Here is a 25,582-nt window from a genome sequence, read left to right as displayed (position 1 = left end):
ATGCTGCAATTTAGTGTCTAGTGCCTCCTTCTATACCATACACCTTCTATGATCACAAAGACAAATTATCTGGTCATTATCACATTGTTTTTTGTGGGACCTTGTTGTGCACAAATTAACTGCCCTGCTTCCTGACAGCGACAACGCTTCAAAAGCACTTCATTGGCTGTAAATGTGTGTTCTTGAAAGGCACTGGACAAATACAAGTTTTTCTTTTTCCTCCTGTTGCCTTTTTTCCTCCCAATTCAGGACTACAACTCCCAGAATACCAAGCAAGTAAACGATCACGTGTTGCTCACGTGATTAGCTCCACGCTCCAGACCTAACGACCACAGCAGCTGCCCATCAAACTCACTCAGTGAATCTCCCGGCCTGAGCGGCCACGGTCCTCCGGCAGCAGCGGCCTGAGTCCTTGCATTGGGCGGTGAAGCACAGGTCGCCGCCACTCCCTCCCTCCCCGGCCGACGACAGGCCGCATAGCGCCTGACAACAGCGCACAGCCTTGGCCGGCCACAGGCCCTTCGCGTCTCTCCACTCCGGCGCGGCGTCAAGCAAGATTTCCAGAACCTTCGGTACTGTCGCCATGGTCACTGTCAGGGTCTGGGTCTAAACCTTCGTCGTTTACATGGAGCCAATTTCACCCGAGAGCTGAGGAGAAACGGCGGCACCGAAGGTGGTGGGTGGAGCCAGTGTGACTGACAGGGGCCTAAGCCTATGGATCACAAGAACTAGGCGCTGTCATATCCAATCAGCCAATCAGTGTAAAGGGGGCGGGGCTTTTGCCATCATGTCCGTTTGACTCGCAATCAAGCAGATGAATCTGAAAGTCAGACAAAAGTAATCGATCCCGGAATGGATTAAATCATCGAATCTTACAGCTGTGTAGGAAGCAACCGTTCGGCCCATTATACCTGTACTGACTCTTTAAAAGAGCTTTCCAGTTAGTCCCACTCCCCTGCTGTTTCCCCAGAGCTCTGTAAATTTATCACTTCAAGTATTTATCCAACTTCCTTTTGGAAGTTACCATTGAATCTGCTTCCACTGCTCTTTTGGACAGCACACTCCAGATCACAACATATGCTGTGTAATTTTTTCCTCCCGTTATCCCTGGTTCTTTTGCCTTATTCTTATTGCTGTATCCTCTAGTTATTGACCCTTCAACTGGAAATAGATTAAGTAAGGAGATACTATAAATCGAACCACAGAAAAGTTACAGCACAGAAAGAGGCCATTCAGCCCATCGTGTGTGCCCCGGCTGAAAAAACAAACCGCCCATTCTAATCCCACCTTCCAGCACCTGGTCCATAGCCTTGCAGGTTACAGCACTTCAGGTGCATGTCCAGGCACCTTTTAAATGAGTTCAGGATTTCTGCCTCCACTACCGATCCGGGCAGCGCATTCCAGACACCCACCACCTCTGGGTGAAAAAGCTTTTCCTCATATCCCCTCTAATCCTTCTACCAATCTGTGCCCCCGGTAATTGACCTCTCTGCAAGGGGGAACCCATCATGACTCTCATAACTGAAGTCCTGCATGCAGTTAGTCACTTGGTCTATCATAAAGCTCACTACCTTCACAGATCCTACCTATTTAATCTCACTCAACCAATATTTATCCAACAACTGCATTTATTTAGGATCTTTAACATAGTGAAATGTCCCAAGGTGCTTCACAGGTGCATAATCAGAGAAAAATTGACCAACATTACTAAAACAGATTATCCGCCTATTCTTTATTGTTTCTGGGACCTTGCTATGCGCAAATTGGCTGCTGCATTTCCTACTTTCTAATGGTGTACTTCCAAAAGTATTCAATCGGCTGTGAAATGCTTTGGGGCATCCTGAGGTTGCAAAAGGTGCTACATAAATGTAAATCTTTCTTGTTGCTTTCAAGGAATAGTCTGTGTAGTTAGTCCCTGATTCCCAAATATTGGTGTATAATCATCCACCTTTCTTCACAATTTAACACACAGACCGAATACCTTTTAGGCAACAATTCTCTGCCCTGCCACAGGCCTTTCATTGCTTTTTGTGCTGTGAAGTATTTGATAATTTAAGTCTATGGCGAACCCTCTATCTAGCAACACAATTCCAAACCAAAAAGATGTTCCTATTCAGCTCCTTTTAAAAGGTATTAATTCTCTCAACATCAAATTTGCTGGGAGTTTATTTCACAAAACCACTATTCTGGTAGGGGAGTCTTCTAAATTATAATCTTGCTCAAGGCTTTTTTCATCTTATTTCTATACTACCATCTTAAATGCCTATGTCCACATTAAAAATGGAAGCTACCTTTGTAAACTTGTCACGCTGTAATTTTACACCCTCTGGCCAATGGTGCCATTGCAGTGTCTTCATGGTGATAGGGTATAATTACAGTGTGACAATTTTATATAGGCAGTTTTCATGACAAGTGCACTAGTAGATGTTTACAATGAGGGTAACGTTAACAGGAAGTATGTGCAGAGATTAAATATTTAATGTATTATAGATATGCCAGTAATTAAATTATTCATACACAAAAGTTACTTTTACATATTTACTTTTTAATTAATTTTATCTGTGATTTATTAGCTGTTTTAGTTACTCTTTAAACCCTTGCTTGCAGCAAACATATATTAGTAATGAACTATATATGCAGTGTTATTTTTATACATTAGAACGAGCTAAGCACTGTAAAATAAATTGTCTGTAACTCTCCTCTCTGCTCGATGTGTCTGGTCCAACAGACCCGGAAGTTTAGCTCTTGTCAGTTTTGGAGAAGTTGTAGCGTAATGGCCGAAGGATGGAAATAGTCTCCGGGCTTGTGTCCTATGCCCTAGCAAAGTTCCTCTTTCTCTCGCGGTTATCGAATAAAGAAGATGCGGAGAAAATCAAAAAAATGGAAGAGAAAGTATTAGAAGTTTATGGTAAGGCTCCGTAAACTAAATAGAGATTGTAGTTCAGTAAAGAGGTCAAACTAATGAAGGAAACTTCAAGGCACCTCATAAGAGTGTTGCAACTTTTATATACCGCTGCAGTAGCTAGACTTACTGTTTATGTCTGTCACCCCAATGCAAAAGTTATTTCAATAGGAAGACTTTAAACGTGCTAGTTACAGCGCATATAGTAACAAATGTACTTTCCATTCAATCATGGATCACAAACCAACGGGCGGCCAAAAACAACAGAACCTTTTTATCCAACAGATAAGCTTCCCAGACCAGGTAATATTTGTGTAGTAACAGTTCCCCACAATCGTGTGACCATTTCAGAGGGCAGTTACATATTGGCAGATTACTGATAACTTCTTATCGCCTGAAAGTTACAAATTAACAAGCCCATCAGTCTTGGATTCGGTTGATATGAGTAGCTGTCTTAAACTCAGTATCATCTATAAAATCCTATAGGTGTCATAGAAAATAGGGGCAGGAGTAGGACATTCGGCCCTTCAAGTCTGCTCCGCCATTCATTATGATCATGGCTGATCATCCAACTCAGTAACCTGTTCCCGCTTTCTCCCCATACCCTTTGATCCCTTTAGACCCAAGAGCTATATCTAACTCCTCCTTGAAAACATACAATGTTTTGGCCTCAACTGCTTTCTGTGGTAGCGAATTCCACAGGCTCACCACTCTCTGGGTGAAGAAATTTCTCCTCATCTCAGTCCTGAAAGGTTTACCCCGTATCCTTAGACTATGACCCCTGGTTCTGGACTCCCCCACCATTGGGAACATCCTTCCTGCATCTACCCTGTCAAGTCCTGTTAGAATTTTATAGGTTTCTATGAGATCCCCCCTCACTCTTCTGAACTCCAGTGTCGTCGTACTGGCTTTGAGCTTGGAAGACCAGAGTCATCCCACTGGCTCTGCTCTGTCCCGTAGACAGGGTAAGCAAGGATATGTTCATGCAAGGGAAGACAACAACTGTACCCACCCCACCCCCCACCCCACGCACGCTCACCAGGGCCTTCTGGACTGGCCCCAGTGACCCCGTCTCACTTACCTGACGTTCAGGGTTCCACCGCTGGGCCTGGGTCTGAGGTCTCTGCAGTACTGGCAGTGGCCACCACTCCCAGTGGCGCTGCCAGTACTGCTGAGCTGCTGGCTGTGGGATTGGCTGGCAGCTCTTGGGGGTGGGATCCTGTCCCAATAAGTGTTTAAAGAGATGGGGATCCAGCCTCCTTAAACTTTGACCCCAAAAGACCGGAGGATTGCTTCGGGGGTCAGAGAAAATGCAGAGGCATTTGACCTGAAACGTTAACTCTGTTTTTCTCTCCATGAATGCTGCCTGACCTGCCAAGTATTTGCAGCATTTTCTGTTTTTGTTCCACACAGTTGCTGTTGTTTACACAATGGAGTGACATGCCAGACCACTTCAGAGTGAAGTCGAGAGTCAGCTGCATAGTGTAGTGTGGGGGGATCAGTCATACAGGCCAGATGGAGGTGAAACGTTCCCTTCCATGTGAACCTTAGCCATTTTTATTTTATAAATCACCACATCTATTGAAATGAATTGCAGTTTCCTATAGTGGGATTTGATTTCACAATCTTTACATTGTAAATCCACAACCATAACCACTAAGTTTCCACAGCTGCTTTTGTACAGTGTGCTTTTGCTCACAGAGCAACATTGTTGAGGAACTTTAGTTGCTCATCTCTCTGTCCTGTCAGATTGGGTGTAGTGTTTGGCTTAAAGAGATCTAAAAACATGAAAAAATGTTTTGAAAGTTATTTTAAAAGAATTAGGAGAGAACAAGGGAAGCCTAGGCTTTCAAAACAACTTAATAGCTTTGAAAGCCAAGAAATGCGTAATAGCATCATCAGTGGTGAGTTGCTATCACTACATTACTTAGTATTTCCATCCTGTCAAGCTTAAACTGTATCTGCTAACAACAGTGACTGTGCCAGCCACATTCCAAGTAACAGTCTAAGATCTTTTGTAAATAAAAACAAGAAATGCTGGAAACACTCAGCAGGTCTGGCAGCATCTGTGGAGAGAGAAGCAGAGTTAATGTTTCAGGTCAGTGACTCTTCTTCAGAACTGACAAATATTAGAAATGTAAAAGATTTTAAAGCAGGGTGTGGGGCATGGGATAACAAAAGAGAAGGTGTTGAAAGGACAAGATCACAGAGAATAACTGACCAGAAGGTCATGGAGCAAAGGCAAATGGTATGTTAATGGTATGATGAAAGACAAAGCGTTAGTACAGAGAGGGTGTGAATAAACTGTAAAGCACAAAGCACTCCAAGCACAAACATTAAAAAAAATTTTTTAAACAGAAACGGTGGGTAGGCACAGTAGAAACAAACTAAACACACTGAAAAACCTAAAATAAAATAACCAAATAAAAAAGACATAAAATAACCAAATAAAAAAGAAAAAAATAACTAAACATAAAATGGGGGGGCCCGTCATGCTCTGAAATTATTGAATTCAGTGTTCAGTCAGGCAGGCTGTAGTGTGCCTAATCGGTAAATGAGATGCTGTTCCTCGAGCTTGCGTTGATCTGTTGTGTTGTTATCTCCAGACTCAACTTCCCCAGGCACCCTACCTCCAACCTATCCAAAACTTCACCACCTGCATCACCGTACAAAGCCCATCAATCTGCCATCAACAACTTCTACTGGGAACACAGTGAAATGCGAAGATCCTGACCTCATTTTAAATCCCTCCATCGCCTCACTGGACCAACCTCCTTTTCCCTGTATCTTTTCGGCCTCTGACTCCCACCTCTTGTGCATCCCACCCTCCCTTTGCTCCACCACTGGTGGCAGAGCATTCAGCCAATTTTGGTGTACTATCTAGAATTCCTTCTCGAAATCCCTCCCTCTTGCTATTTCTCTCCACGCTTTCAAAAACTCCTCAGAACTGTCTTTTTGACTATGCGTTTGGCTGTGTCTCCTAACTCTTAACCTACTACCTTGTGATTCATTTGTTTAATTGCCTACAAAGCACTATGTTAAAGGTGCTATATCAATGCAGGTTGTTTATGCTAGTGGAGCACTACAAAATCCAGCTGTGATGGTTCAAAGTAGAGAAATCATTGCTGTGTCTCTCAGACCCTGAAACCCCATGTCCTAGCTCATTTGCTTTTGCATCCATCCCTATAGGGATTGCTTCCAAGCAATGCTATTTAGATTCAGTTCAGACTAAACTTACACATACACGCTCTACCCAATCTAAAGGTAAATAAGTAGTGTCTGGAAGAAAGAGTTGTGTTTGACTGTTGAATGATCTAGGTTGAGTTACTGCAATGGGACAGAGTGGCTTTATAATTGTAGACTCTGAACTTTAAAAGTATGAAGTGCAGGAGAGTGATAGTAGATGAACATGCTGTTCTTTTACTTCTGAAACATGAGCTGAAAGAGAGTATCAATGAAATTTTCCTCTTTGCCAGGGAATATGTTTTAGAAGTTTTAATTCCATTCCTAGTAGGCAGGAATCCACACCACAATATTCCCTATAACTCAAACCGCAGTAGCATTGATCTCACTCCGAGACCACAAGATGGAATGAAATAAGAATTCAGTGCCTGATGGGAGCAGAGATCTGAATGAGGATTCTGTTGAGATTTTAATGGGTTTTGTAACAGAGAGCAGAAATAATGATGCTTTGAAACTGTTAACTTTCTTTGGTGTCTTTGTCCTTTTCCAGATATTATTCGTACAATTCGTGACCCAGAGAAGCCCAACTCTCTGGAAGAGCTGGAGGTGGTAGCTGAAGAATGTATCGAGGTGAAATCACTGGATGACGATGAATATCTCATCATTATTCATTTTACACCAACAGTACCTCACTGCTCTCTAGCCACGCTGATTGGTGAGTGAAGAAAGAACAAACTTGCATTTACATAGCACCTTTCATAACCTTAGGATGTCCTAAAGTGCTTTACAACCAATAAAATACTTTTGAAGTGTAGTCACTGTTGTAATGCAGGGATCATGGCAGCTAGTTTGCACACAACAAGCTCCCACAAGCAACAATGTGAAAATTATCAGATAATCTGTTTTAGTGATGTTGTTTGAGGGATAAATATTGGGCAGGACACTGGGAAGAACTACCCATGCAGGGCCTCGGTTTAGCATCTCACCCAAAAGACGGCACCTCCGACAGTGCAACACTTCCTCAGTGCTGTGCTGGGAGTGTCTGCCTGGATTTTGTGCTCAAATCTCTGGAGTGAGACTTGAACCCACGGCCTTCTGACTCAAAGGCTAAGGTGCTAACACTAAACCACGGCTGACATATTTGGGGATCAACCATGTATAATGAGGCAGTGAGTATTAAAATTAATTCCAGACCTCAGGAAGGGTGGGTGTGGGAGGGAGAGAGAGGAGTTGCAATAAACTGCTCTTGGGTATTCCATGTTGCCTGTTCTTGGAGGAACATGAACCTTATCCTTTCAATAGGCTGCCCATCCAGCCCCTCCCGTTGAGAAAAAATGAATGGTATTGAGACTAGGAAAGGGGAGAAGGAATACAAAGTCTCTCACCCAATAACAAAACTTAACTGGAACCAAACATTGTACCCATTAGAGGCTGTAGTTTTACAAACCGATCTATCTGCTGTGCCTGTCTATTCCTTGAACAGTACAGATTAAAACTCTGATGGGAGGGGTTACATAATAAAAGTTAAAAGTTCCTTTCATTCTGCCACTCTACTCTTATCAGAGCTCAACACTGTTTACACGTGTCTCCTTTTTGTATGTTTCCTGATAGCAAAAGTTGTATTTGTCATTTATCTGTTTTGGTAAGATGTTACGCTGTTTAAATTTAAGGACATTATACTCTCATTCCTAACGCAAAATGCATGGCCTGAAAGGGTGGTGGAAGCAGATTCAGTAGTAACTTTCAAAAGGGAATTAGATAAATACCTGAAAAGGAAAACAAAACTTTCAGGACTATAAGGAAAGAGGTGGGGAGAAGTGGGACTAATTGGATAGCACTTTCAGAGAGCCAGCACAGGTATGATGGACTGAATGGTCTTTTTCTGCATTGTATGATTCTACATATGAGGAAGATATTCCACCAATTCTACAGATGGCCAGGCTGCATAAAACAGAGCCATCCAACAAAAATCTCAGAAAGGGTGGCGCAGTGGTTAGCACCGCAGCCTCACAGCTCCAACGACCCGGGTTCAATTCTGGGTACTGCCTGTGTGGAGTTTGCAAGTTCTCCCTGTGTCTGCGTGGGTTTTCGCCAGGTACTCCGGTTTCCTCCCACCACCAAAAGACTTGCAGGTTGATAGGTAAATTGGCCATTATAAATTGCCTCTAGTATAGGTAGGTGGTAGGGGAATATAGGGACAGTGGGGATGTGGTAGGAATATGGGATTAGTGTAGGATTAGTCAGATACAGGAGAAATGCCGTGAACAACAGATGCCCCTCTACATTGCTTTCATTGATCTCACCAAAGCCTTTGACCTCGTCAGCAGACGTGGTCTCTTCAGACTACTAGAAAAGATCGGATGTCCACCAAAGCTACTAAGTATCATCACCTCATTCCATGACAATATGAAAGGCACAATTCAACATGGTGGCTCCTCATCAGAGCCCTTTCCTATCCTGAGTGGTGTGAAACAGGGCTGTGTTCTCGCACCCACACTTTTTGGGATTTTCTTCTCCCTGCTGCTTTCACATGCGTTCAAATCCTCTGAAGAAGGAATTTTCCTCCACACAAGATCAGGGGGCAGGTTGTTCAACCTTGCCCGTCTAAGAGCGAAGTCCAAAGTACGGAAAGTCCTCATCAGAGAACTCCTCTTTGCTGACGATGCTGCTTTAACATCTCACACTGAAGAATGCCTGCAGAGTCTCATCGACAGGTTTGCGTCTGCCTGCAATGAATTTGGCCTAACCATCAGCCTCAAGAAAACGAACATCATGGGGCAGGATGTCAGAAATGCTCCATCCATCAATATTGGCGACCACGCTCTGGAAGTGGTTCAAGAGTTCACCTACCTAGGCTCAACTATCACCAGTAACCTGTCTCTAGATGCAGAAATCAACAAGCGCATGGGTAAGGCTTCCACTGCTATGTTCAGACTGGCCAAGAGAGTGTGGGAAAATGGCGCACTGACACGGAACACAAAAGTCCGAGTGTATCAGGCCTGTGTCCTCAGTACCTTGCTCTACGGCAGCGAGGCCTGGACAACGTATGCCAGCCAAGAGCGACGTCTCAATTCATTCCATCTTCGCTGCCTTCGGAGAATACTTGGCATCAGGTGGCAGGACTATATCTCCAACACAGAAGTCCTTGAAGCGGCCAACATCCCCAGCTTATACACACTACTGAGTCAGCGGCGCTTGAGATGGCTTGGCCATGTGAGCCGCATGGAAGATGGCAGGATCCCCAAAGACACATTGTACAGCGAGCTCGCCACTGGTATCAGACCCACCGGCCGTCCATGTCTCCGTTATAAAGACGTCTGCAAACGCGACATGAAATCGTGTGACATTGATCACAAGTCGTGGGAGTCAGTTGCCAGCATTCGCCAGAGCTGGCGGGCAGCCATAAAGACAGGGCTAAATTGTGGCGAGTCGAAGAGACTTAGTAGTTGGCAGGAAAAAAGACAGAGGCGCAAGGGGAGAGCCAACTGTGCAACAGCCCCAACAAACAAATTTCTCTGCAGCACCTGTGGAAGAGCCTGTCACTCCAGAATTGGCCTTTATAGCCACTCCAGGCGCTGCTTCACAAACCACTGACCACCTCCAGGCGCGTATCCATTGTCTCTCGAGATAAGGAGGCCCAAAAGAAAGAAAAGAAAAAAGAAGTATAAAAATGGGTGGTTGATGGTCGGCACAGACTCGGTGGGCCGAAGGGCCTATTTCAGTGCTGTATCTCTAAATAAATAAAAAATAAAAGGAGAATCTTGTTCAATTATAGATGAGCTCTTTTTTATGAACCGTACAATATTGTACTGTTAAAATTCCATTGAATATATGGGGCTAGTCAAAAAGAACACATTTAATAGTGCTCAAATATGATCTGGCTAGGCAAAGTTCTTTTTCCTTTGAGATATTTACTGTAATTATACATTCTGATTTTTAACAATGTATTCTCAGGAAGTGGGCATCACTGGCAAGGCAGACATTCATTGCCCATCCCAAGTTGTCCTGAGAAGGTGGTGTTGAACCATCATCTTGAATCACTGCAGACAACATGATATTGTAATGGTTCCATACAACTAACTGAGTGGCTTGCTAGTTAACATCAGAGGGCAGTTAAGGGTTAACCACGTCGCTGTGGGACTGGAGTGACCTAGGTGTGGAACATTAGTAAACATTTTTCCAAGACTAAATGCAAATTCTCAAACTACCACAAGTTTTGGGAACTCTCGATTATTGGTCCATGCCTTAGGATGATTAGCCTAGTAACATAACCACTACACTACTGTACCTGTACTGGTATTTCATATCAACAAGACCAGGTTCTCACTGTGTTAGAGATGGAAATATTGACCAGGGAGGGGAAAATCAGCTAACTTTCTGCTTGTGACTGCTGCCAAGAAGCATCTGTTGAAAATGACTGGGGGTAGCAAAGGAAAAGGCTTAGTGAAGATGCCCCGTGCAGTTGAATAGCATGTCAGCACTCAACATGTGGAGAATTCTGTTGGAGCAAGGTTACCAGAGGGTGACCAGTGCTTGGGAATCTCTACCTCACCTGAGAGTCAACTCAGGACTTCAGGAGAGAAATTGGCAGGAAATAAAAGGGAGAAGCGTTAGAGAGAGAAGCAATTAGGGATGGGCAACAAATGCTGGCCTTGCCAGCGATGCCCACATCCTATGAAACAAATATTCAAAAAAAAAGGACTGTGCCACAAGTTGTAGAAAGAATATTATTCAAAAATTGGTGGATTTAATCTTAAATTAGAAATAAGTGAAGTGTTCCATGGTTCATTCTGAGCAGGTGGGCAGCCTGATGAGTAAGACACACTTTTACTGTAATCAGAGACGAATGTGAACGTCTGCCCACAATAACAGCATTTTGAGTCTTCCTCATGCCAGGGGCTGCTATTTAATCTTCCCCTCCCCACTCCCCCAAACTTCCTGCAGTTACCAAGGTTGGATGCTGACCCATATGAAATCCCTGCAAAGCTTGCCTTGACAGCGGATGTTCTCTAATGAGGACAACATGGACGCTATTTGAATGCTTTGCAGTATTAACACCATGTTATTGTTGCTGAGTTTTGAGTGGGAGATGGTAGCCTTCCACAGCTGTTGTATTTTTTTTTTTACAAGGTTTTGACCTTCTTCAAATAGAATTAACCTCTCTTCGACTCGGTGCTCAGAGCTGTCACTCTTTGATAAACAAAATGGGAGTCTAGATCCTGGGCATTGTGCTTCCTGTTTCGTCCTTGCAACAGGTTATGACCTATACTAAACATTTAAAAAGTAATTGTATTGGGGGGGTGGTTAAAGGTCAAAGGGCATTGAATCAAATTTCTTGTCAGGAGTTGAAAGCATTTTCACACAGTTGGCCAGTGGAGCTTTTTTTCTTCTCTAAATAATCTATTGACAAAACTAATTACTTGTTGCACAAGGCATGGGAACCAAGTGGGACATGGGAGAGCACAGTGGCGCAGTGGTTAGCACCGCAGCCTCACAGCTCCAGCGACCCAGGTTCAATTCTGGGTACTGCCTGTGTGGAGTTTGCAAGTTCTCCCTGTGTCTGCGTGGATTTCCTCCGGGTGCTCCGGTTTCCTCCCACATGCCAAAGACTTGCAGGTTGATAGGTAAATTGGCCATTAGCAATTGCCCCTAGTATAGGTGGGTGGTAGGGAAATATAGGGACAAGGTGGGGATGTGGTAGGAATATGGAATTAGTGATGGATTAGCGCAATAGAGAGGGTTGACCTAAGTTCAGGAGACCAGGATGTAGAAGCAATTTGGGTAGAGATGAGAAATCATAAAGGCAAGAAGTCACTTGTGGGAGTGATGTACAAGCCACCCTCCATTAACCACACTGTAGGACAGGGTATAAAGGAAGAAATAATGGCAGCTTGGCAGAAAGGTACAGCGATAATTGTGGGAGATTTTAACTTGCATATAGACTGGAAAAATCAGATGGACAGAGGTAGCCTAGGTGAGGAGTACATAGAATGTTTGAGATAATTTCTTGGAACAGCATGTTCTGGAGCCAGAGAGCAGACTATACTAGACCTGATATTGTGCAATGAGATAGGATTAATTAATGACCTCATAGTTAAGGCAGTCCTAGGTAGCAGCGATCATATTATGATTGAATTTTACATTCAGTTTGAGGGAGAGAAGAGTGGGTCCAAGCCTAGTATTTTCAGCTTAAATAAGGGTAATTATGAGGGCATGGTGAGCTGGTATTTTAAGAACTGGCAAATCAGGTTAAGGGATAGGTCAGTAGAGATGCAGTGGCAGATATTTAAGGGGATATTTCAGAATACACAGAATAGAGACATTTCAACGAGAAAGAAAAATTCCAAGCGGAGGACCCGCCATCCGTGATTAACTAGAACAGTTAAAGATAGTATCAAACTTAAAAGAAAAATCCTATAATTGTGCAAAGATGGGAGGCAGAATATAAAAAACAGGAAAGAATGACTAAAAGATTGATAAGGAAGGTTACATTAGAGTACGAGAGAAATCTAGCCAGAAATATAAAGACAGATAGTAAGAGTTTCTATAGATATTTAAAAAAGAGAAGAGTTAACAAAGTGAGCGTTTGTCCTATAGAAAGTGAGTCTGGGGTATTAATAATGGATAATAAGGAGATGGCAGATGAATTGAACAGATATTTTGCATCAGTCTTCACTATTGGGGATGCAAGTAACATCCCAGTATTAGCTGTAGGTCAGGAAATGGAAGGGAGGGAGGAACTCAAGAAAATTACAATCACCAGGGAAGTGGTACTGAACAAATTGTTGGAGCTGCGGGCTAACAAGTCCCCGGGTCCTGATGGATTTCATCCTAGGGTGTTAAAAGAAGTGGCTAGTGAGAAAGTTGATGCGTTAGTTTTAATTTTCCAAAATTTAAATGGCTGTGAAAGATATTGCATGATAAATTTTGCATAAAATATGTTTATAAGTATTTTTTTCTTGTATGTAGGTCTCTGCCTACGAGTCAAGTTGCAAAGGTGCTTGCCTTTCAAACATAAGGTAAGGAAAAGTGATCTGTTGCTTCCTCCCTCCACTTTCTATTGAGATGAATCTTGACAGTTTAGTTTGACAGTAGAATGTTGCTTAACACATTCCCCTGTAGATTTCCAAAAGAGAACACTGGCGCTGGCTTAACTGGTACATGTGAACATTGCTACAACTCACTACTTTTTATTAAGGAGTCCTCTACCACCTAGAAGGACAAGGGCAGCAGACATGTGGGAACACCACCATCTGCAAGGTCCCCTCCAAGCCACACACAATCCTTACTTGGAAATATATCACCGTTCCTTCATTGTCACTGGTTCAAGATCCTGGAACTCCCTCCCTAACAGCACCGTGGGTATACCTACACCACACCAACTGCAACGGTTCAAGAAGGCAGCTCACCACCACCTTCTCAAGGGCATTTAGGGAAGGGCAATAATGTTGGCTTTGCCAGCGACGCTCACATTCCATGAACAAAAAAAAAATCCAAGTGACAGGCCAGTGTCCATAGTGCAGGTCACGAGTAATTAAGAGAAGGCGATGCCAAATGTTGTATTGGAAAGCCTAAGATTGTAAGAAAAAGGAAAGGCCTAAGGTAAGTTTTGAAGTTCTGCAAAAGATTGAGTTATAGTTAATGATGAGTTCAACACAGTGTTTGAGAATACTTTCATTTAGGCTTGACTGCTCTCTATTGGATTTACAGAGGAGTAGGAGTAGGCCACTCAGCTCCTCGAACCTGTTCCATCAATGAGATCATGGGTGATCTGTATCTTGACTCCATCCATCCACCTTGGCTCCATATCTTTTTAAAGGTAAATGGTCGAGCCAATTGAGAATTCTGTACTTTCAAACTCATTAACCTGAATTAACGCCATTCTAATCTGGAGCACATCTCTTGTGAATGAAACTGGATGAAGCTCTTTTCACTGCCACTGTAAGCTTACATTTTGTCAATGCATCTTTGAGCTGATCTCCAGTTACTTTCACTGCATTACTATGAGCTCTTGTATTTCAGTACCCAGGCATTCCATATAAGCCTTTGTAGTAATATTGTCGAAACTTAATTACTAAAATTTTGTTTATGGCAGTCTCATGCTCAGGAGACAAGTCAATAACTTGATTGGAAATTTATCAGTAAACACTTGTTGCAATTTTAAGACCATATCTCTTATCAGCGCTCAATCCAAAATAAATTTCTGTTGGCTAACCTCCACCATACAAATCTCCTGATCTACCTGAAAGGAAGTGGGAAGGTTTGTCTTTAAGAGCAGGAGCAGGTGATGCAGGGTCCTCCTGGATGAGTTGTAAATGATACTGTCATAGTTTGAGGCACGTCCCAGAACCTTTGGACAAAATAACCAAATCATTCAAACTGTGAGCCACACTGGAAATGTTGAGCACCTGTAATAGTGACTCAACCTTCACGCAATCTTTCTTTTGCCTTAGTTCAGCCAGCAGTTTCTCACTCTCTTTTAGTGCCGATTAATATATTGACAATCCCTCATTACTGAATTGCCAACCAGAGGGAAACCTATTCACCCTATCAAAACTATTATGGGTGGCGCAGTGGTTAGCACCGCAGCCTCACAGCTCCAGCGACCCGGGTTCAATTCTGGGTGCTGCCTGTGTGGAGTTTGCAAGTTCTCCCTGTGTCTGCGTGGGTTTCCTCCGGGTGCTCTGGTTTCCTCCCACATGCCAAAGACTTGCAGGCTGATAGGTAAATTGGCCATTATAAATTGCCCTTAGTATAGGTAGGTGGTAGGGAAATATAGGGACAAGGTGGGGATGTGGTAGGAATATGGAATTAGTGTAGGATTAGTATAAATGGGTGGTTGATGGTCGGCACAGACTCGGTGGGCCGAAGGGCCTGTTTCAGTGCTGTATCTCTAAACTAAAAGCTAAACTATTCATCATTTTAAGAACCGGTATCAAATCCAATCTTAGCCTTCTCTGTTCCAGTGAAAATAAAAGGACATGTATTTATATACCAGCTTTCATGACTTGGGACATCCCAAAACCAATGAAATACTAATACTTTCAAAGTGTAGTCCCTGTTGTAAAGTGGGGAAATGCAGTGACCAATTTGCATTGTGGCTTTTTTCCCTACACTGTGACACAGAAATCAATTTGTTACTGTCAAAGAAACTGAAAAGTAAGTTTCCTGGTTTGATTTTTTTGATTTTTGTTTTGTAGATCTTTGTGCAGTGAAATCTTTGGCAGTTGGATCATTGATAATTGATAATGACAAAGTACCATAGACTGCAATGTGATAGACTGTGACTATCATTGGCACTGTTAGACCATGTGATTTTAGTTTCTCAAACACTTATCTCCATAGATATTGTTCCTTTTTGTTAGTCATCATATAAAGAAATTGATAAATAATTTAAATGACAATGTGGCTTTACAGTTGGAAATCTACATCTCTGAAGGGTCCCATTCCACTGAAGAAGATAGTAAGTATGTTTTAATTAAATTTTGTATCCCAAATACCAATATAATAGTTAATATATTTCTTTCTATACATGTGCTTTCCTCACACAAATTTCCAATCCCCTTTTCGCCCAAGTGTGTTGCCCAAGTGTATTGAACCATATTTAACTTGATAAATTCATTAAGTCAACAAATTAAGTAGAGTGAAACGTTTGTGATATAGAATTTCAGCTCAGAATATTGTACCTGGGTAATGTGTGATCATGTTGAGCACCAACAATTATGGCACAGTTCCTCTATCCTCCCTATATATTTAAACTATTATGGCCAATAATTAGGCTTTGCATTTTAGGCAAAGGAGGTAGCATTCAACCCCTACTTGGCCATTCAGTTCAATCATGGCTAATTTGTACCTCAACTCTGTTTACTTGCCTTAGCTCTATATCCCTCGATACCCTCACCCTTACCTTAGTTCAGTCTTCACTTGTCCCCAATTTTTGGGGGAGAGAGGTCCAGATTTCTACTGCCTATAGTGTGGAAAATGTACTTCCTGATATCCCTCCTAAATGGTTTAACTCTAATTTTAAGATTATGTTCCCTTGTTCTTGATTTCCTCACCAGAGGAAATAATTTCTCTCTATCTATCCTATCAAATCATTGTAACATTTTTAACACCTCAATCAGATCACCCTTCAGTCATCTATTCTCAAGGGAACGCAAGCTGTATTTATGCAACCTGGCCTCGTAATTTAATACTCTTAAACCCTGGTATAATGCTGCTGAAACTGCGCTGCACCTCCTTGAAGGCCAATATATTTTTCCTGAGGTGTGGTGCCCAAACCTGAAGTGAGTACTCCAGATGAGATCTGATCAAGGCTCTGTACAACTGAAGCATCACTTCTTCCCCTTTGTATTCCAGCACAATTTGTTTTTTTTCGCCTGAGGCTAAACTTACTTTTCATTTTAAGCTGATGTGAGAAACAAGAATTTCAGAGGTGTAACAGGGAGGCAGAGCAGCTCTAGGCTTGTGAGGCACATTGTGCAGATTAAAGGGAAGCTTTAGGCACATTCTGTGCTCTATCTGGTCTGGCAGTGCTCAAATGTTGTTCATGTTTTACAAACAATGTCTGCGGGGTGGGGGAGGGAGTGTGAATTCAATTCCCCATCTCTTCATCTGATGGGCCAAAACATTTCTCCAAGTAAATAAATAAATTTGCTACATTACCATTCTTGCCCGATGTTGCATTAGACATTAATAGGTCTGCCTTTAATTCCTTTTTTTTTTAGTTAACAAGCAGATCAATGATAAGGAGCGAGTGGCAGCAGCAATGGAGAATCCAAATTTACGGGAGATTGTGGAGCAGTGTGTTTTAGAGCCCGATGACTGAACGCTCGCCTGCCATACAGGAAAAGGACTCTTGCTTGCACCTTGCTGTTTGCAAGGCCTGGCAATGTAAGGATGGCCTCCAATAGACCCCTCTCTCTATACACTATGAACTTTAATGGGCTGGCAATCATTTAAAAAAATACTTTCCTTTTTACATTCATATTAATTGAGCAAGAGATTTCTGATGTAATTGTACAGTTGTACATTGAGAACATAACTCGGAGCAGGAGGCTTCTCAGAAATACTTGAGGCTTGAAGCAAGCAAAGTAAGTGGAAGAGGACTCTTCAGAATATTACTCCAGTGCATATAGATAAGGAGCGTTTAATGTTGCACTACTATTCAAGTATTAAATAGAATTTAAAGAACAACACTGAAGGGTTACAACCACTGATCCTGATTGTGGAGATATCAGCATTTGGAAGAGGAACTTTTTGTTTCCATGCATCCCATTTTATTCCTGACCAAAAAGGACAAGCATTTGTCTTTGTCTCAAACGTTACTAACAAGGCTATGCAGAGTTATATGAAAGAATTCCATTCAGATTTTCCCTCTGTCTTTATACACTGCTTGACTTATTGAAGGGAAAGTCGGAGTCCAGGGCACACAGCTGACAGTCTGTTTGTTGATGGAGACTTCAAAAATTAGAGAAAGGGAAATAGATGAGGGGCGAAATCAATGTTCGTTGATTTGACTTGCCTGTGAAAAGCTAATGCATTGCCATTATCTTTAGATTAGCAGTCTGCCATCAATGTTAGTTCTTTCTCCATCTGTTGCTTCACAAAACAACCATAACTTGGAGTAATCCGTCACTGACTCCACTTAGTTACTGAGCTCCTGTGACGTGAGCGCTCTTACATTTTGTTCACCCTTCTAAACCTGCCAGACTGCACTAGCACTCAAACCATAAGCAGCAACCCGAGAGGAGCCTGTGGTCCCTAAACGTGTCCACGTAGCTGTTGAAAGACAGAATGTTTATATTCACCATTGCTAAATGTGAATAAGGAAGGGAATAGGAGACAGGGCTTTATTTTAAAACATGTTTTTAAGGTTGTTTAATTTGGAAAGTGTCTGGGGTGTTTTGGGGGGGGGAGGAGTAGGGCGGTGAATTCTAACTCGTCACCCACCCACTTGTGCTTTTAATCCAGTCTCCCTCATTCCAGATTTAGACATTCCCAGCGAAAGCAGCCTCTGAATTCAGCAGGGATTCTGAGGGAAATGGCAAACAGTTGAAAGGAATGTTTAATTCACAGTCTGAAAACTGGATCATTAATGTCAGCAGCAATATTAATATAGGGTAACTGTGAGCAAAGTATAAAGATTAACGGCAATTATGTTATCAGCATGAATTGGAGGGCAAGCATCATTTTAAGTCCTGGAGTCCACTTCGTAATTACAGCACAGAAACAGGCCATCCAGCCCAACTGGTCCATACCATTGTTTATGCTCCACAAGAGCCTCCTCCCATCCTATTTCTCCTCGTCCTATCAGCATATCCTTCTATTCCTTTCTCTCTCATGTACTTATCTAGCTTCCCCTTAAATATGTCTCTGCTATTTTCCTCAACTGCTTTGTGGAAGAGACTTCTACATTCTCACCACTCTGAGTATTAATTTTCAAGAAAGCCCTTTGGACTAACTTTGTTTTATAGAGCCCTGGCTCCTGCAGTGGAGCAACATGACATCTAGATAAAATCAAAATTTCAATTGTCCAGGTTCCCTTCCCTAATGTTGCATGATTTTCCTTCCAGCTGCTCTCCTGCAGCTGTTACTGGGGATTGGTTCCTCAGATACTTGCAGCCCTTCAATACCTTACACAAGCTGTCATCCTTGTGGTAAGCTTAAGCATTGAGTGCTAGGCTACTTGACTGTGAGCGGCGTCACAGCCAAGCCAGATTCTGTCCTCAGCCAAAGTTCACACGTGAACTTTCCAGCAGGAGTCACTGGGTGGCGATCAAGAGCAGGAAGGGAGGTGGGTCCTACCCCTATCGCCCAGTCCAGAGACAGTGATACCCTGGCTGAGAGACCATCTAAAACAGGACAAACCAGGGCACCTGGAACCTCCAGTCTTTGTACTCACACCTACAAGGTGCTGCGACACCTGGATGTTTTGAACTCAAACGGCTCTTCCCTATTAGGCCAACCTGTTTGTGCATGTGCAACAATGGCACCTTGTGGAGCTCCTGTACGGAGCTTCCTCACATCCTGCCTACTTGGTCTCCTTAAAAATCTTTGCTCTGGCTTTTACTATACAAGTCAGTAGATTATTTGGGGACTGAAGCCACATCTGGTGCAGAATCCTGGTTATGAACTTGGCTAGTTTCCTGCCTGGTGGGTACCATTGGTTTGAGATTAAAGGTGCTTTATACTGACTGGGGGAGGGGGGGAGGGGGGGGGGCGGAGGTGTTGCCATGATTTCAAAGGCATTGTGCAAAGTTCCCAGGGTCACAACCTTTCTTCAGTTTGACTTTGGGGGGGCAAATAATTTGACCTGGCACTGCATGACATTTTGCAACAAATCCTGAATGTTTCTACACTTATTGCAATTGGCTGGACAAGGGCTGCAATTTTACATAAATAGCCATTGGAGACAATGGACATTTCTGAGCAGATCAGTCTGATAAAATCTCTTGCCCAATTCAATTCATCTGTCTTTTGTAACATTTTTCAGACACATAATCAAACACTTTGGCCTCTGCACTGTGTGAGTACAAGACTGTGTTAGCACTGTGCACACTTGTATATATTAAAATAAATGCAAAATACAGCAGATGCTGGAAATCGGAAATAAAAACAGAAAATGCTGGATAACACTGTGTCATCCAACATCTGTGGTGAGAAACTGTTAGCGTTTCAGGTCGATAATCTTTCATCTGTTGTATACGTGGTTTTACTAACTTGTGATTGAAAAAATATATATTATAAAACATTTGATTTAAAGTGTATCATTGCAATTTTTAAAAAATGTTTCAATCTCACATTTAGCTCTATCGAGAACACACATTGTGGGTTAGTAATTTGCACAAATAATCCGGAGACTGGTAGTTTTGACCCCCTCCAGCACGACAACCCTTCGGGATCTCGGCACTCCTCCAATTTTGGCCCCTTGAGTATTCCCGACTTCCTTCACCCCACCATTGGTGGCCGTGCCTTCAGCTGTCTAGGCGCTATGCTCTAAAATTCCCTCCCCAAACCTCTCGACCTTTCCTCCTTAAGACGTTCCTTAAAACCTACTTCTGACCGACCAAGATTTTGGTCACCAGTCCTAATGTATCCTTTTGTTTGGCATCAATTTTTGTTTGATCATGCCCTGTGAAGTTATTTTACTATGTTAAAAATGCTATATAAATACAAGTTGTTGTTGTAAGCCTGGTTCTTGGACCTGATACTGAACCTCATCTTTCCAATGCTGAACTTTTGTTTCAAATAACATAATGTAAGGTGGCTATTATTTATTCCAGATGGCCCAAGGTGCACAATTGTATGGGATGTTTCCTGCCCTACAGAGATCAGTGTGCAATGTAGGATAACACTTCGTTTATCCTGCAGACAGCTGTGCAATGTTTTGGGGCCACTTTCACCCTTCAGGCTTATTTATTCAGTTCCTATTCATAGGCCACTAATGAGGTCACTGCCTCCCAAGAGATGCTTGGTATTAGTGTCCCACGCCAGCTGTGACTATCCAGTTGGGGGTTTACACAGGTGAGAGGTGCAGGGAATGAGGGCTGGTGTAGTAAGGGTGGTAGCCACCGACGCACAGGCCAGGGAATTCTGCTTAATGCATCCAGGTACCCAGTATTGTCAGACTGCAGCTGACTTTTAATAAGGGATCCATTAAGCACAACTTTGACAAAACTCAGACTGGAGATTGGTTGTGAATCCTCATTGAATCAGTCTTATTGATCTTAACTCCTTGTTCGTAGAATTCCCCGGAGAACTTTTATCCCCTGCAATTGACTACAGATTTCATTAAAGGCACAGTGTCATTGCAGTGAAGCAGTAAAAGACATTTTTACTGGGGATTTTACACAATGCCTGAGTAAATGGGTAAATGCACGATATATTGTGATACTGGAGACTACTAAAAGTGTGAGATCTACCTGTAATATTGTAAAGTTTGATCAGCACTCCCCTGACTTATGTTTGGACTATATAGTTCAACATTCTGTTGGTTTTGTTGATTGCTGTTAAGGGTCCCAAGTCTCTTTCCAGCTTATAGTTAATTACTTCAACACCATTCAAAAAATGTCACCCATTTTTCCTTCCTAGGTGCAGTTCTTTTACATTCCATCATTAAATTGAATCTATTATTGTTTGTCCTACTTGCATATTTTGTCCAACTTGGTTTGTAATTTCTCTCCTCTGTATCATCTGTAAATTTGCCTAATTTGCATTGAGTTTCTGAATCCAAATTATTGATGTAAATTTGAAACATAAGAAATAGGAGCAGGAGTTTGCCACATGGTCCCTTGAGCCTGCTCTGACACTCAATAAGATCATGGCTGATCTACTTCAACTCCGCTTTCCTGCCTTATCCCTAAATCCCTTGATTCCCTTCATGCCTATAAATCTATCGATCTCAGTCGTGAATATACTCTGACTGAGTATCTTCAACCCTCTGGGGTAGAGGATTCCAAAGAGTCATAAGCTTGACTTCAGTACCTGGCCTACCATGACATAACTTCTCCTACAAATGTTTGTGTAGTCACTGTTGTAATGTAGGAAATGCAGCAGCCAATTTGCACACAGCAAACTCCCACAAACAGCAATGTGATAATGACTAGATAATATCTTTTAGTGATGTTGGTCGAGATCTGAATATTGGCCAGGACACTGGGACAACTCTTCTGTGCTTTGAAGCAGTGCCGTTGGATCTTTTACCTCCAGCTAACAGGGCAGACGGGGCCTCGATTTAATGGGCTAGAATTTATACTCCTGCTGCCGAAATCGGCAATGGGTGAAAACAGTGGCGGGCCACACGTCACGGAGCTAGCGCAATATTAAGCGCAGCGGCTTATTTAAATAGCTGGGCAGAACACCCCCCCCCCCTCCCCCGGATAACATGGAGGGGGCGGACTGATAGTCCACAGCAATGGCATCAGTTGCCTGTGTGCAGGCGCTGACGCCATTTTTTAAGGGCTTTGAGCCCTACCATTCAATTTAAATATTTAAAGGAACTTTTAATAACAAAAAAGTACATACATTTATCCTGTCCCTCTCCCATCCACCCTCCATTAACAAATTAATTACTTGCCCTCTCCACCCCCAAAACACTGACTTTGTCCACCTGACCTTTTTCCCCAAAGTACATAAACTTTCAACTATAACCCTTCCCACCATCCCCTGCACCAATGAGATTACTTTGGTCCCTCTTCTTCCCACTCAGAGAAACTTGCCCCCTTCCCCCTCTACCCCGCCCCGCTCCCCAACAGTGTTCCCCCTCGGTTTCCTGGACGGGAATCCAAAAGCATGAAGATCACACTGGTACAGACGACGGAACGCAAGGGTAATTTATTCCTTCATTTTAATTAATTTGAATATGTAAATGGGGCTCCCGTCGCCAAGTGGTGGCGGGGGCTGCTGGCAGTATCGGGCCAGGCCTTCCTGGCGTTGGGGTGCATGGTGGCCTTTTCCTGGAGGCATTTTCCAGCCCCCACCACCCCCCTGCCACGACCCCTGATGTCAGGGGACTGTAAAATTCTGCCCAATATCTCATCCGAATGACGGCACCTCCATCGGTACCGCACTGAAGTGTCAGTCTAGATTTTGTGTTCAAGTCTCTGGAGTGGGACATGAATCCACCCCCTGTGACTCGGGCATGACAGCTACCCACTGAGTCAATGCAGACACAAGGATGTATCGCTCAGCTCCTCTCGGAAGCCAGTATTTTCACTGGTGCTGGAAAACCTTATGCAAAATTGCAGTACTTGGGATGCAAGTTGTGTAACAAACACCAAGTGTGGAAGTTTACAGGATTGGTCACATATTGACATTGTAAATTTATTGATCTGTTTTAATTGCTCAAATATACCAGGAGGATGGGATTACAATAGGCACAGGTTCATGCAACCTGCACAGTACCCACTCCCAGGGTAAGGAGTAACTCTGGCTATAAGAAATAGAAGAAAGTGTAGGCCATACAGCCCCTCAAGCCTGCTCTGCCATTCAATAAGATCATCTCTCCATTGCTAATCCTCATTGTTCCTTTCCTAGCTCCCTATTATATCTGATCCTTTTAGTTGCCGTTTGTGGCTCCTCTCTATCCCAGCAATCCAACCCATTTATTTCACTGAAGCATCAATGCCAAAGAATGATTAGCACATAGGATGCAGTTCCAGATAGGGTCATGAAGGCAAAAACAGCAACAACAATAACAACTTGTATTTATATAGTACATTTAGCATAGTAAGGCAATCCACAGGAGCGTTATCAAACATAATTTGACACCAAGCCACATAAGGAGATAAAAGCAAAATACTGCGGATGCTGGAAATCTGAAATCAAAACAGAAAGTGCTGGAAATACTCAACAGGTCTGGCAGCATCTGTGGTGAGAGGAGCAGAGTTAACGTTTCAGGTCTGTAACCTTTCATCCAGCATTCTCCCTCCACCTGGACCCCTCCCTCTGGCCTCTTACCCGCTTATGATCTTTTAATTGAGGAAGGTCTGCGAGACATCGGCCGTCTCAATTTCTCCGCTGCCCTCACTCTCTCTAACCTGTCTCTCTCTGCACTTGCTGCACTCCATTCTCAGGTCTAACCCTGACATTGTGATCAAACCTGCTGTCAAGGTTGGTGCTGTTGTTGTCTGGTGTACTGACCTCTATCTTGCAGAGGCTGAGCACCAACTTTCAGACACTTCTTCCTACCTCCCCCTGGACCATGACCCCACCACCAAACATCAAGGTACTGTCTACAGAACTGTCAATGACCTCATCTCCTCCAGAGATCTTCCCTCTACAGCTTCCAACCTCATAGTCCCACAACCCTGGACAGCCTGCTTCTATCTCCTTCCCAAAATCCACAAACAAGACTGTCCTGGTAGACCCATTGTTTCAGCCTGTTCCTGCCCCACTGAATTTATTTCTTCCTATCTTGACTCTATCTTTTTTCCCCAGGTCCTGTCTCTTCCCACATACATCCATGACTCTTCTTGACAATTTCCAGTTTCCTGGCTCTAACCGCCTCCTCTTCACTATGGACGTCCAATCTCTCTACACCTCCATCTCCCACCAGGACAGTCTGAAGGCTCTCCATTGAACAGAGGCCCAACCAGTCCCCGTCTACCACCACCCTCCTCTGCCTGGCTGAACTTGTTCCCACGTAAGGAGATATTCGGACGGGTGACCAAAAACTTGGTCAAAGAGGTAGGTTTCAAGGAATGACTTAAATGAGGAGAGAGAGGCTTAGGGAGGGAATTCCCGAGCTTAGGACCCTGGCAGAAGAAGGCACGGCCACCAATGGTGGGGCGATGAAAATTGGGAATGCTCAAGAGGCCAGAATTGGAGGGGCACAGAGTTCTCAGAGGGTTGTAGGGCTGGAGGATGTTACAGAGATAGGGAGGGGCGAGGCCACAGAGGGAGTTGAAAACATGGATGAGAATTTTAAAATGAAGGTGTTACCGGACCTTGGAATCATTGAAGAAAATCAGGCAGGCACTGGTGTCATATACGCTGTCACTGGAGACCATGGTATGAATTTGAAGTCCTATTTCAAAGGTACAGCTCAGTTTTTATGGACTTTCTCATCTTAGGCCATTTTCTTTGGATTTTCATCTGATTTATTTTACTCTTATCTATGTTTTGTTATGCTCCAATAAAACATCTTTTTCTATTGATTTGACTAAATCCCTCTTTACCTTCTTCTTTCGAACTCCAACTCTGAAGCACAATCACTTCTGTTAGCCCTAGAACACTATGGAATGAACAGAGAATGAAGGCACTATCTTTTTCAATAATTGTTTTTCTTAACTTTTACTGAACATCCTGTCCATTCTATTTCTCTGATTCTTATCCAATTTTGAAAAACTGTTCTTCAAAAAAATAAAAACCAAGCATTCTGCTCCTCAGTTTTAAGCCACTGCTCATCAAACTGCATCTGTGATCAAGGATATACAGAACAATGCATCTATCGCCCTCAATATAACTGACTCCTATTGAAGAACTATTGAACACTCTTTCTTATGGTGCAACAGGCTATGTACAGGATAGGTAGACAGTGAATTAGTTAAACAAACCTCTGTTGACTCAGGTGCTGGTGGTTGATTCATTGAACTGTCACTTGATTAATAAATTGTTTAAATGTGTGGTGACCTCCCTTTAGCTGTAATGGATGTCAAGGCCATTGAACTTTCACAACCCATGATGAATATTGTCTTGCAGTATTGTCTTATCGTTATATAGTCCTTTATTGAGCTCCAGAGGAGCATAATGGACTCATTTTGAACTTCCTTAATTATATCAACCCAACCAGTTTTATTTATTTGAATCAATCCTTCCTTCTTTCAGTGGCACAATTTCCAGGCAAGGGGGAATTGCATAAACTAGGCCTGTGTTCCTTGGAATATAGAAGGTGAAGGGGTGATTTGATTGAGTAGTTCAGGATTTTGAAAGGAATTGATAAAGCAGATAGGGAGAAACTTTTTTTTGCTGCTTGGGGAGTTTAGGGCAAGGGCA

The 25,582-nt window shown here is 42.9% G+C and overlaps 2 protein-coding genes across 4 annotated transcripts in view; one reads left to right on the top strand and one right to left on the bottom strand.

The window, feature by feature from the left end:
- Positions 1 to 706, bottom strand: part of spg11 (SPG11 vesicle trafficking associated, spatacsin) — a 151,670-nt gene extending 150,964 nt beyond the window's left edge. Inside the window, exon 1 of one of the 2 annotated variants that reach the window (XM_068018211.1) lies at positions 356 to 706. In XM_068018211.1, coding sequence (XP_067874312.1) covers positions 356 to 585 — 230 coding nt within the window. In that variant the 5' untranslated portion in view covers positions 586 to 706. The remainder of the gene's footprint in view (positions 1 to 355) is intronic. The other variant, XM_068018210.1, reaches the window with a different exon arrangement.
- ciao2a (cytosolic iron-sulfur assembly component 2A) lies at positions 321 to 19,852 on the top strand. Of its 2 annotated transcripts, XR_010969733.1 has the most exons (7): positions 321 to 676; positions 2,729 to 2,908; positions 6,636 to 6,800; positions 13,055 to 13,104; positions 13,796 to 13,904; positions 15,503 to 15,548; positions 16,813 to 16,854. XR_010969733.1 is itself a non-coding variant. In XM_068018212.1 (6 exons), the coding sequence occupies exons 2-6, from the start codon at positions 2,785 to 2,787 to the stop codon at positions 16,911 to 16,913; spliced, it is 486 nt and encodes a 161-aa protein (XP_067874313.1). In that variant the 5' UTR covers positions 325 to 676; positions 2,729 to 2,784; the 3' UTR covers positions 16,914 to 19,852. The 2 variants fall into 2 exon arrangements, 1 of the variants encoding a protein (XP_067874313.1); XM_068018212.1 differs by lacking the exon at positions 13,796 to 13,904 and having other exon boundaries at positions 325 to 676; positions 16,813 to 19,852.
- Positions 19,853 to 25,582: the final 5,730 nt, after the last annotated feature.

Source organism: Heterodontus francisci, chromosome 38, assembly GCF_036365525.1.
Source record: "Heterodontus francisci isolate sHetFra1 chromosome 38, sHetFra1.hap1, whole genome shotgun sequence".
NCBI classification, from domain to species: Eukaryota; Metazoa; Chordata; class Chondrichthyes; order Heterodontiformes; family Heterodontidae; genus Heterodontus; species Heterodontus francisci.
This window is presented reverse-complemented; position numbering and strand designations above follow the sequence as displayed.

What these genes read in the sequence shown, in the direction of transcription:
- ciao2a (XM_068018212.1), top strand. Translation starts at nt 2,785, where the DNA reads ATGGAAATAGTCTCCGGGCTTGTGTCCTATGCCCTAGCAAAGTTCCTC. An exon ending in GAAAGTATTAGAAGTTTATG is followed by an intron (nt 2,909 to 6,635) that starts GTAAGGCTCCGT and finishes GTCCTTTTCCAG; the next exon opens with ATATTATTCGTACAATTCGT. An exon ending in CCATTCCACTGAAGAAGATA is followed by an intron (nt 15,549 to 16,812) that starts GTAAGTATGTTT and finishes TTTTTTTTTTAG; the next exon opens with TTAACAAGCAGATCAATGAT.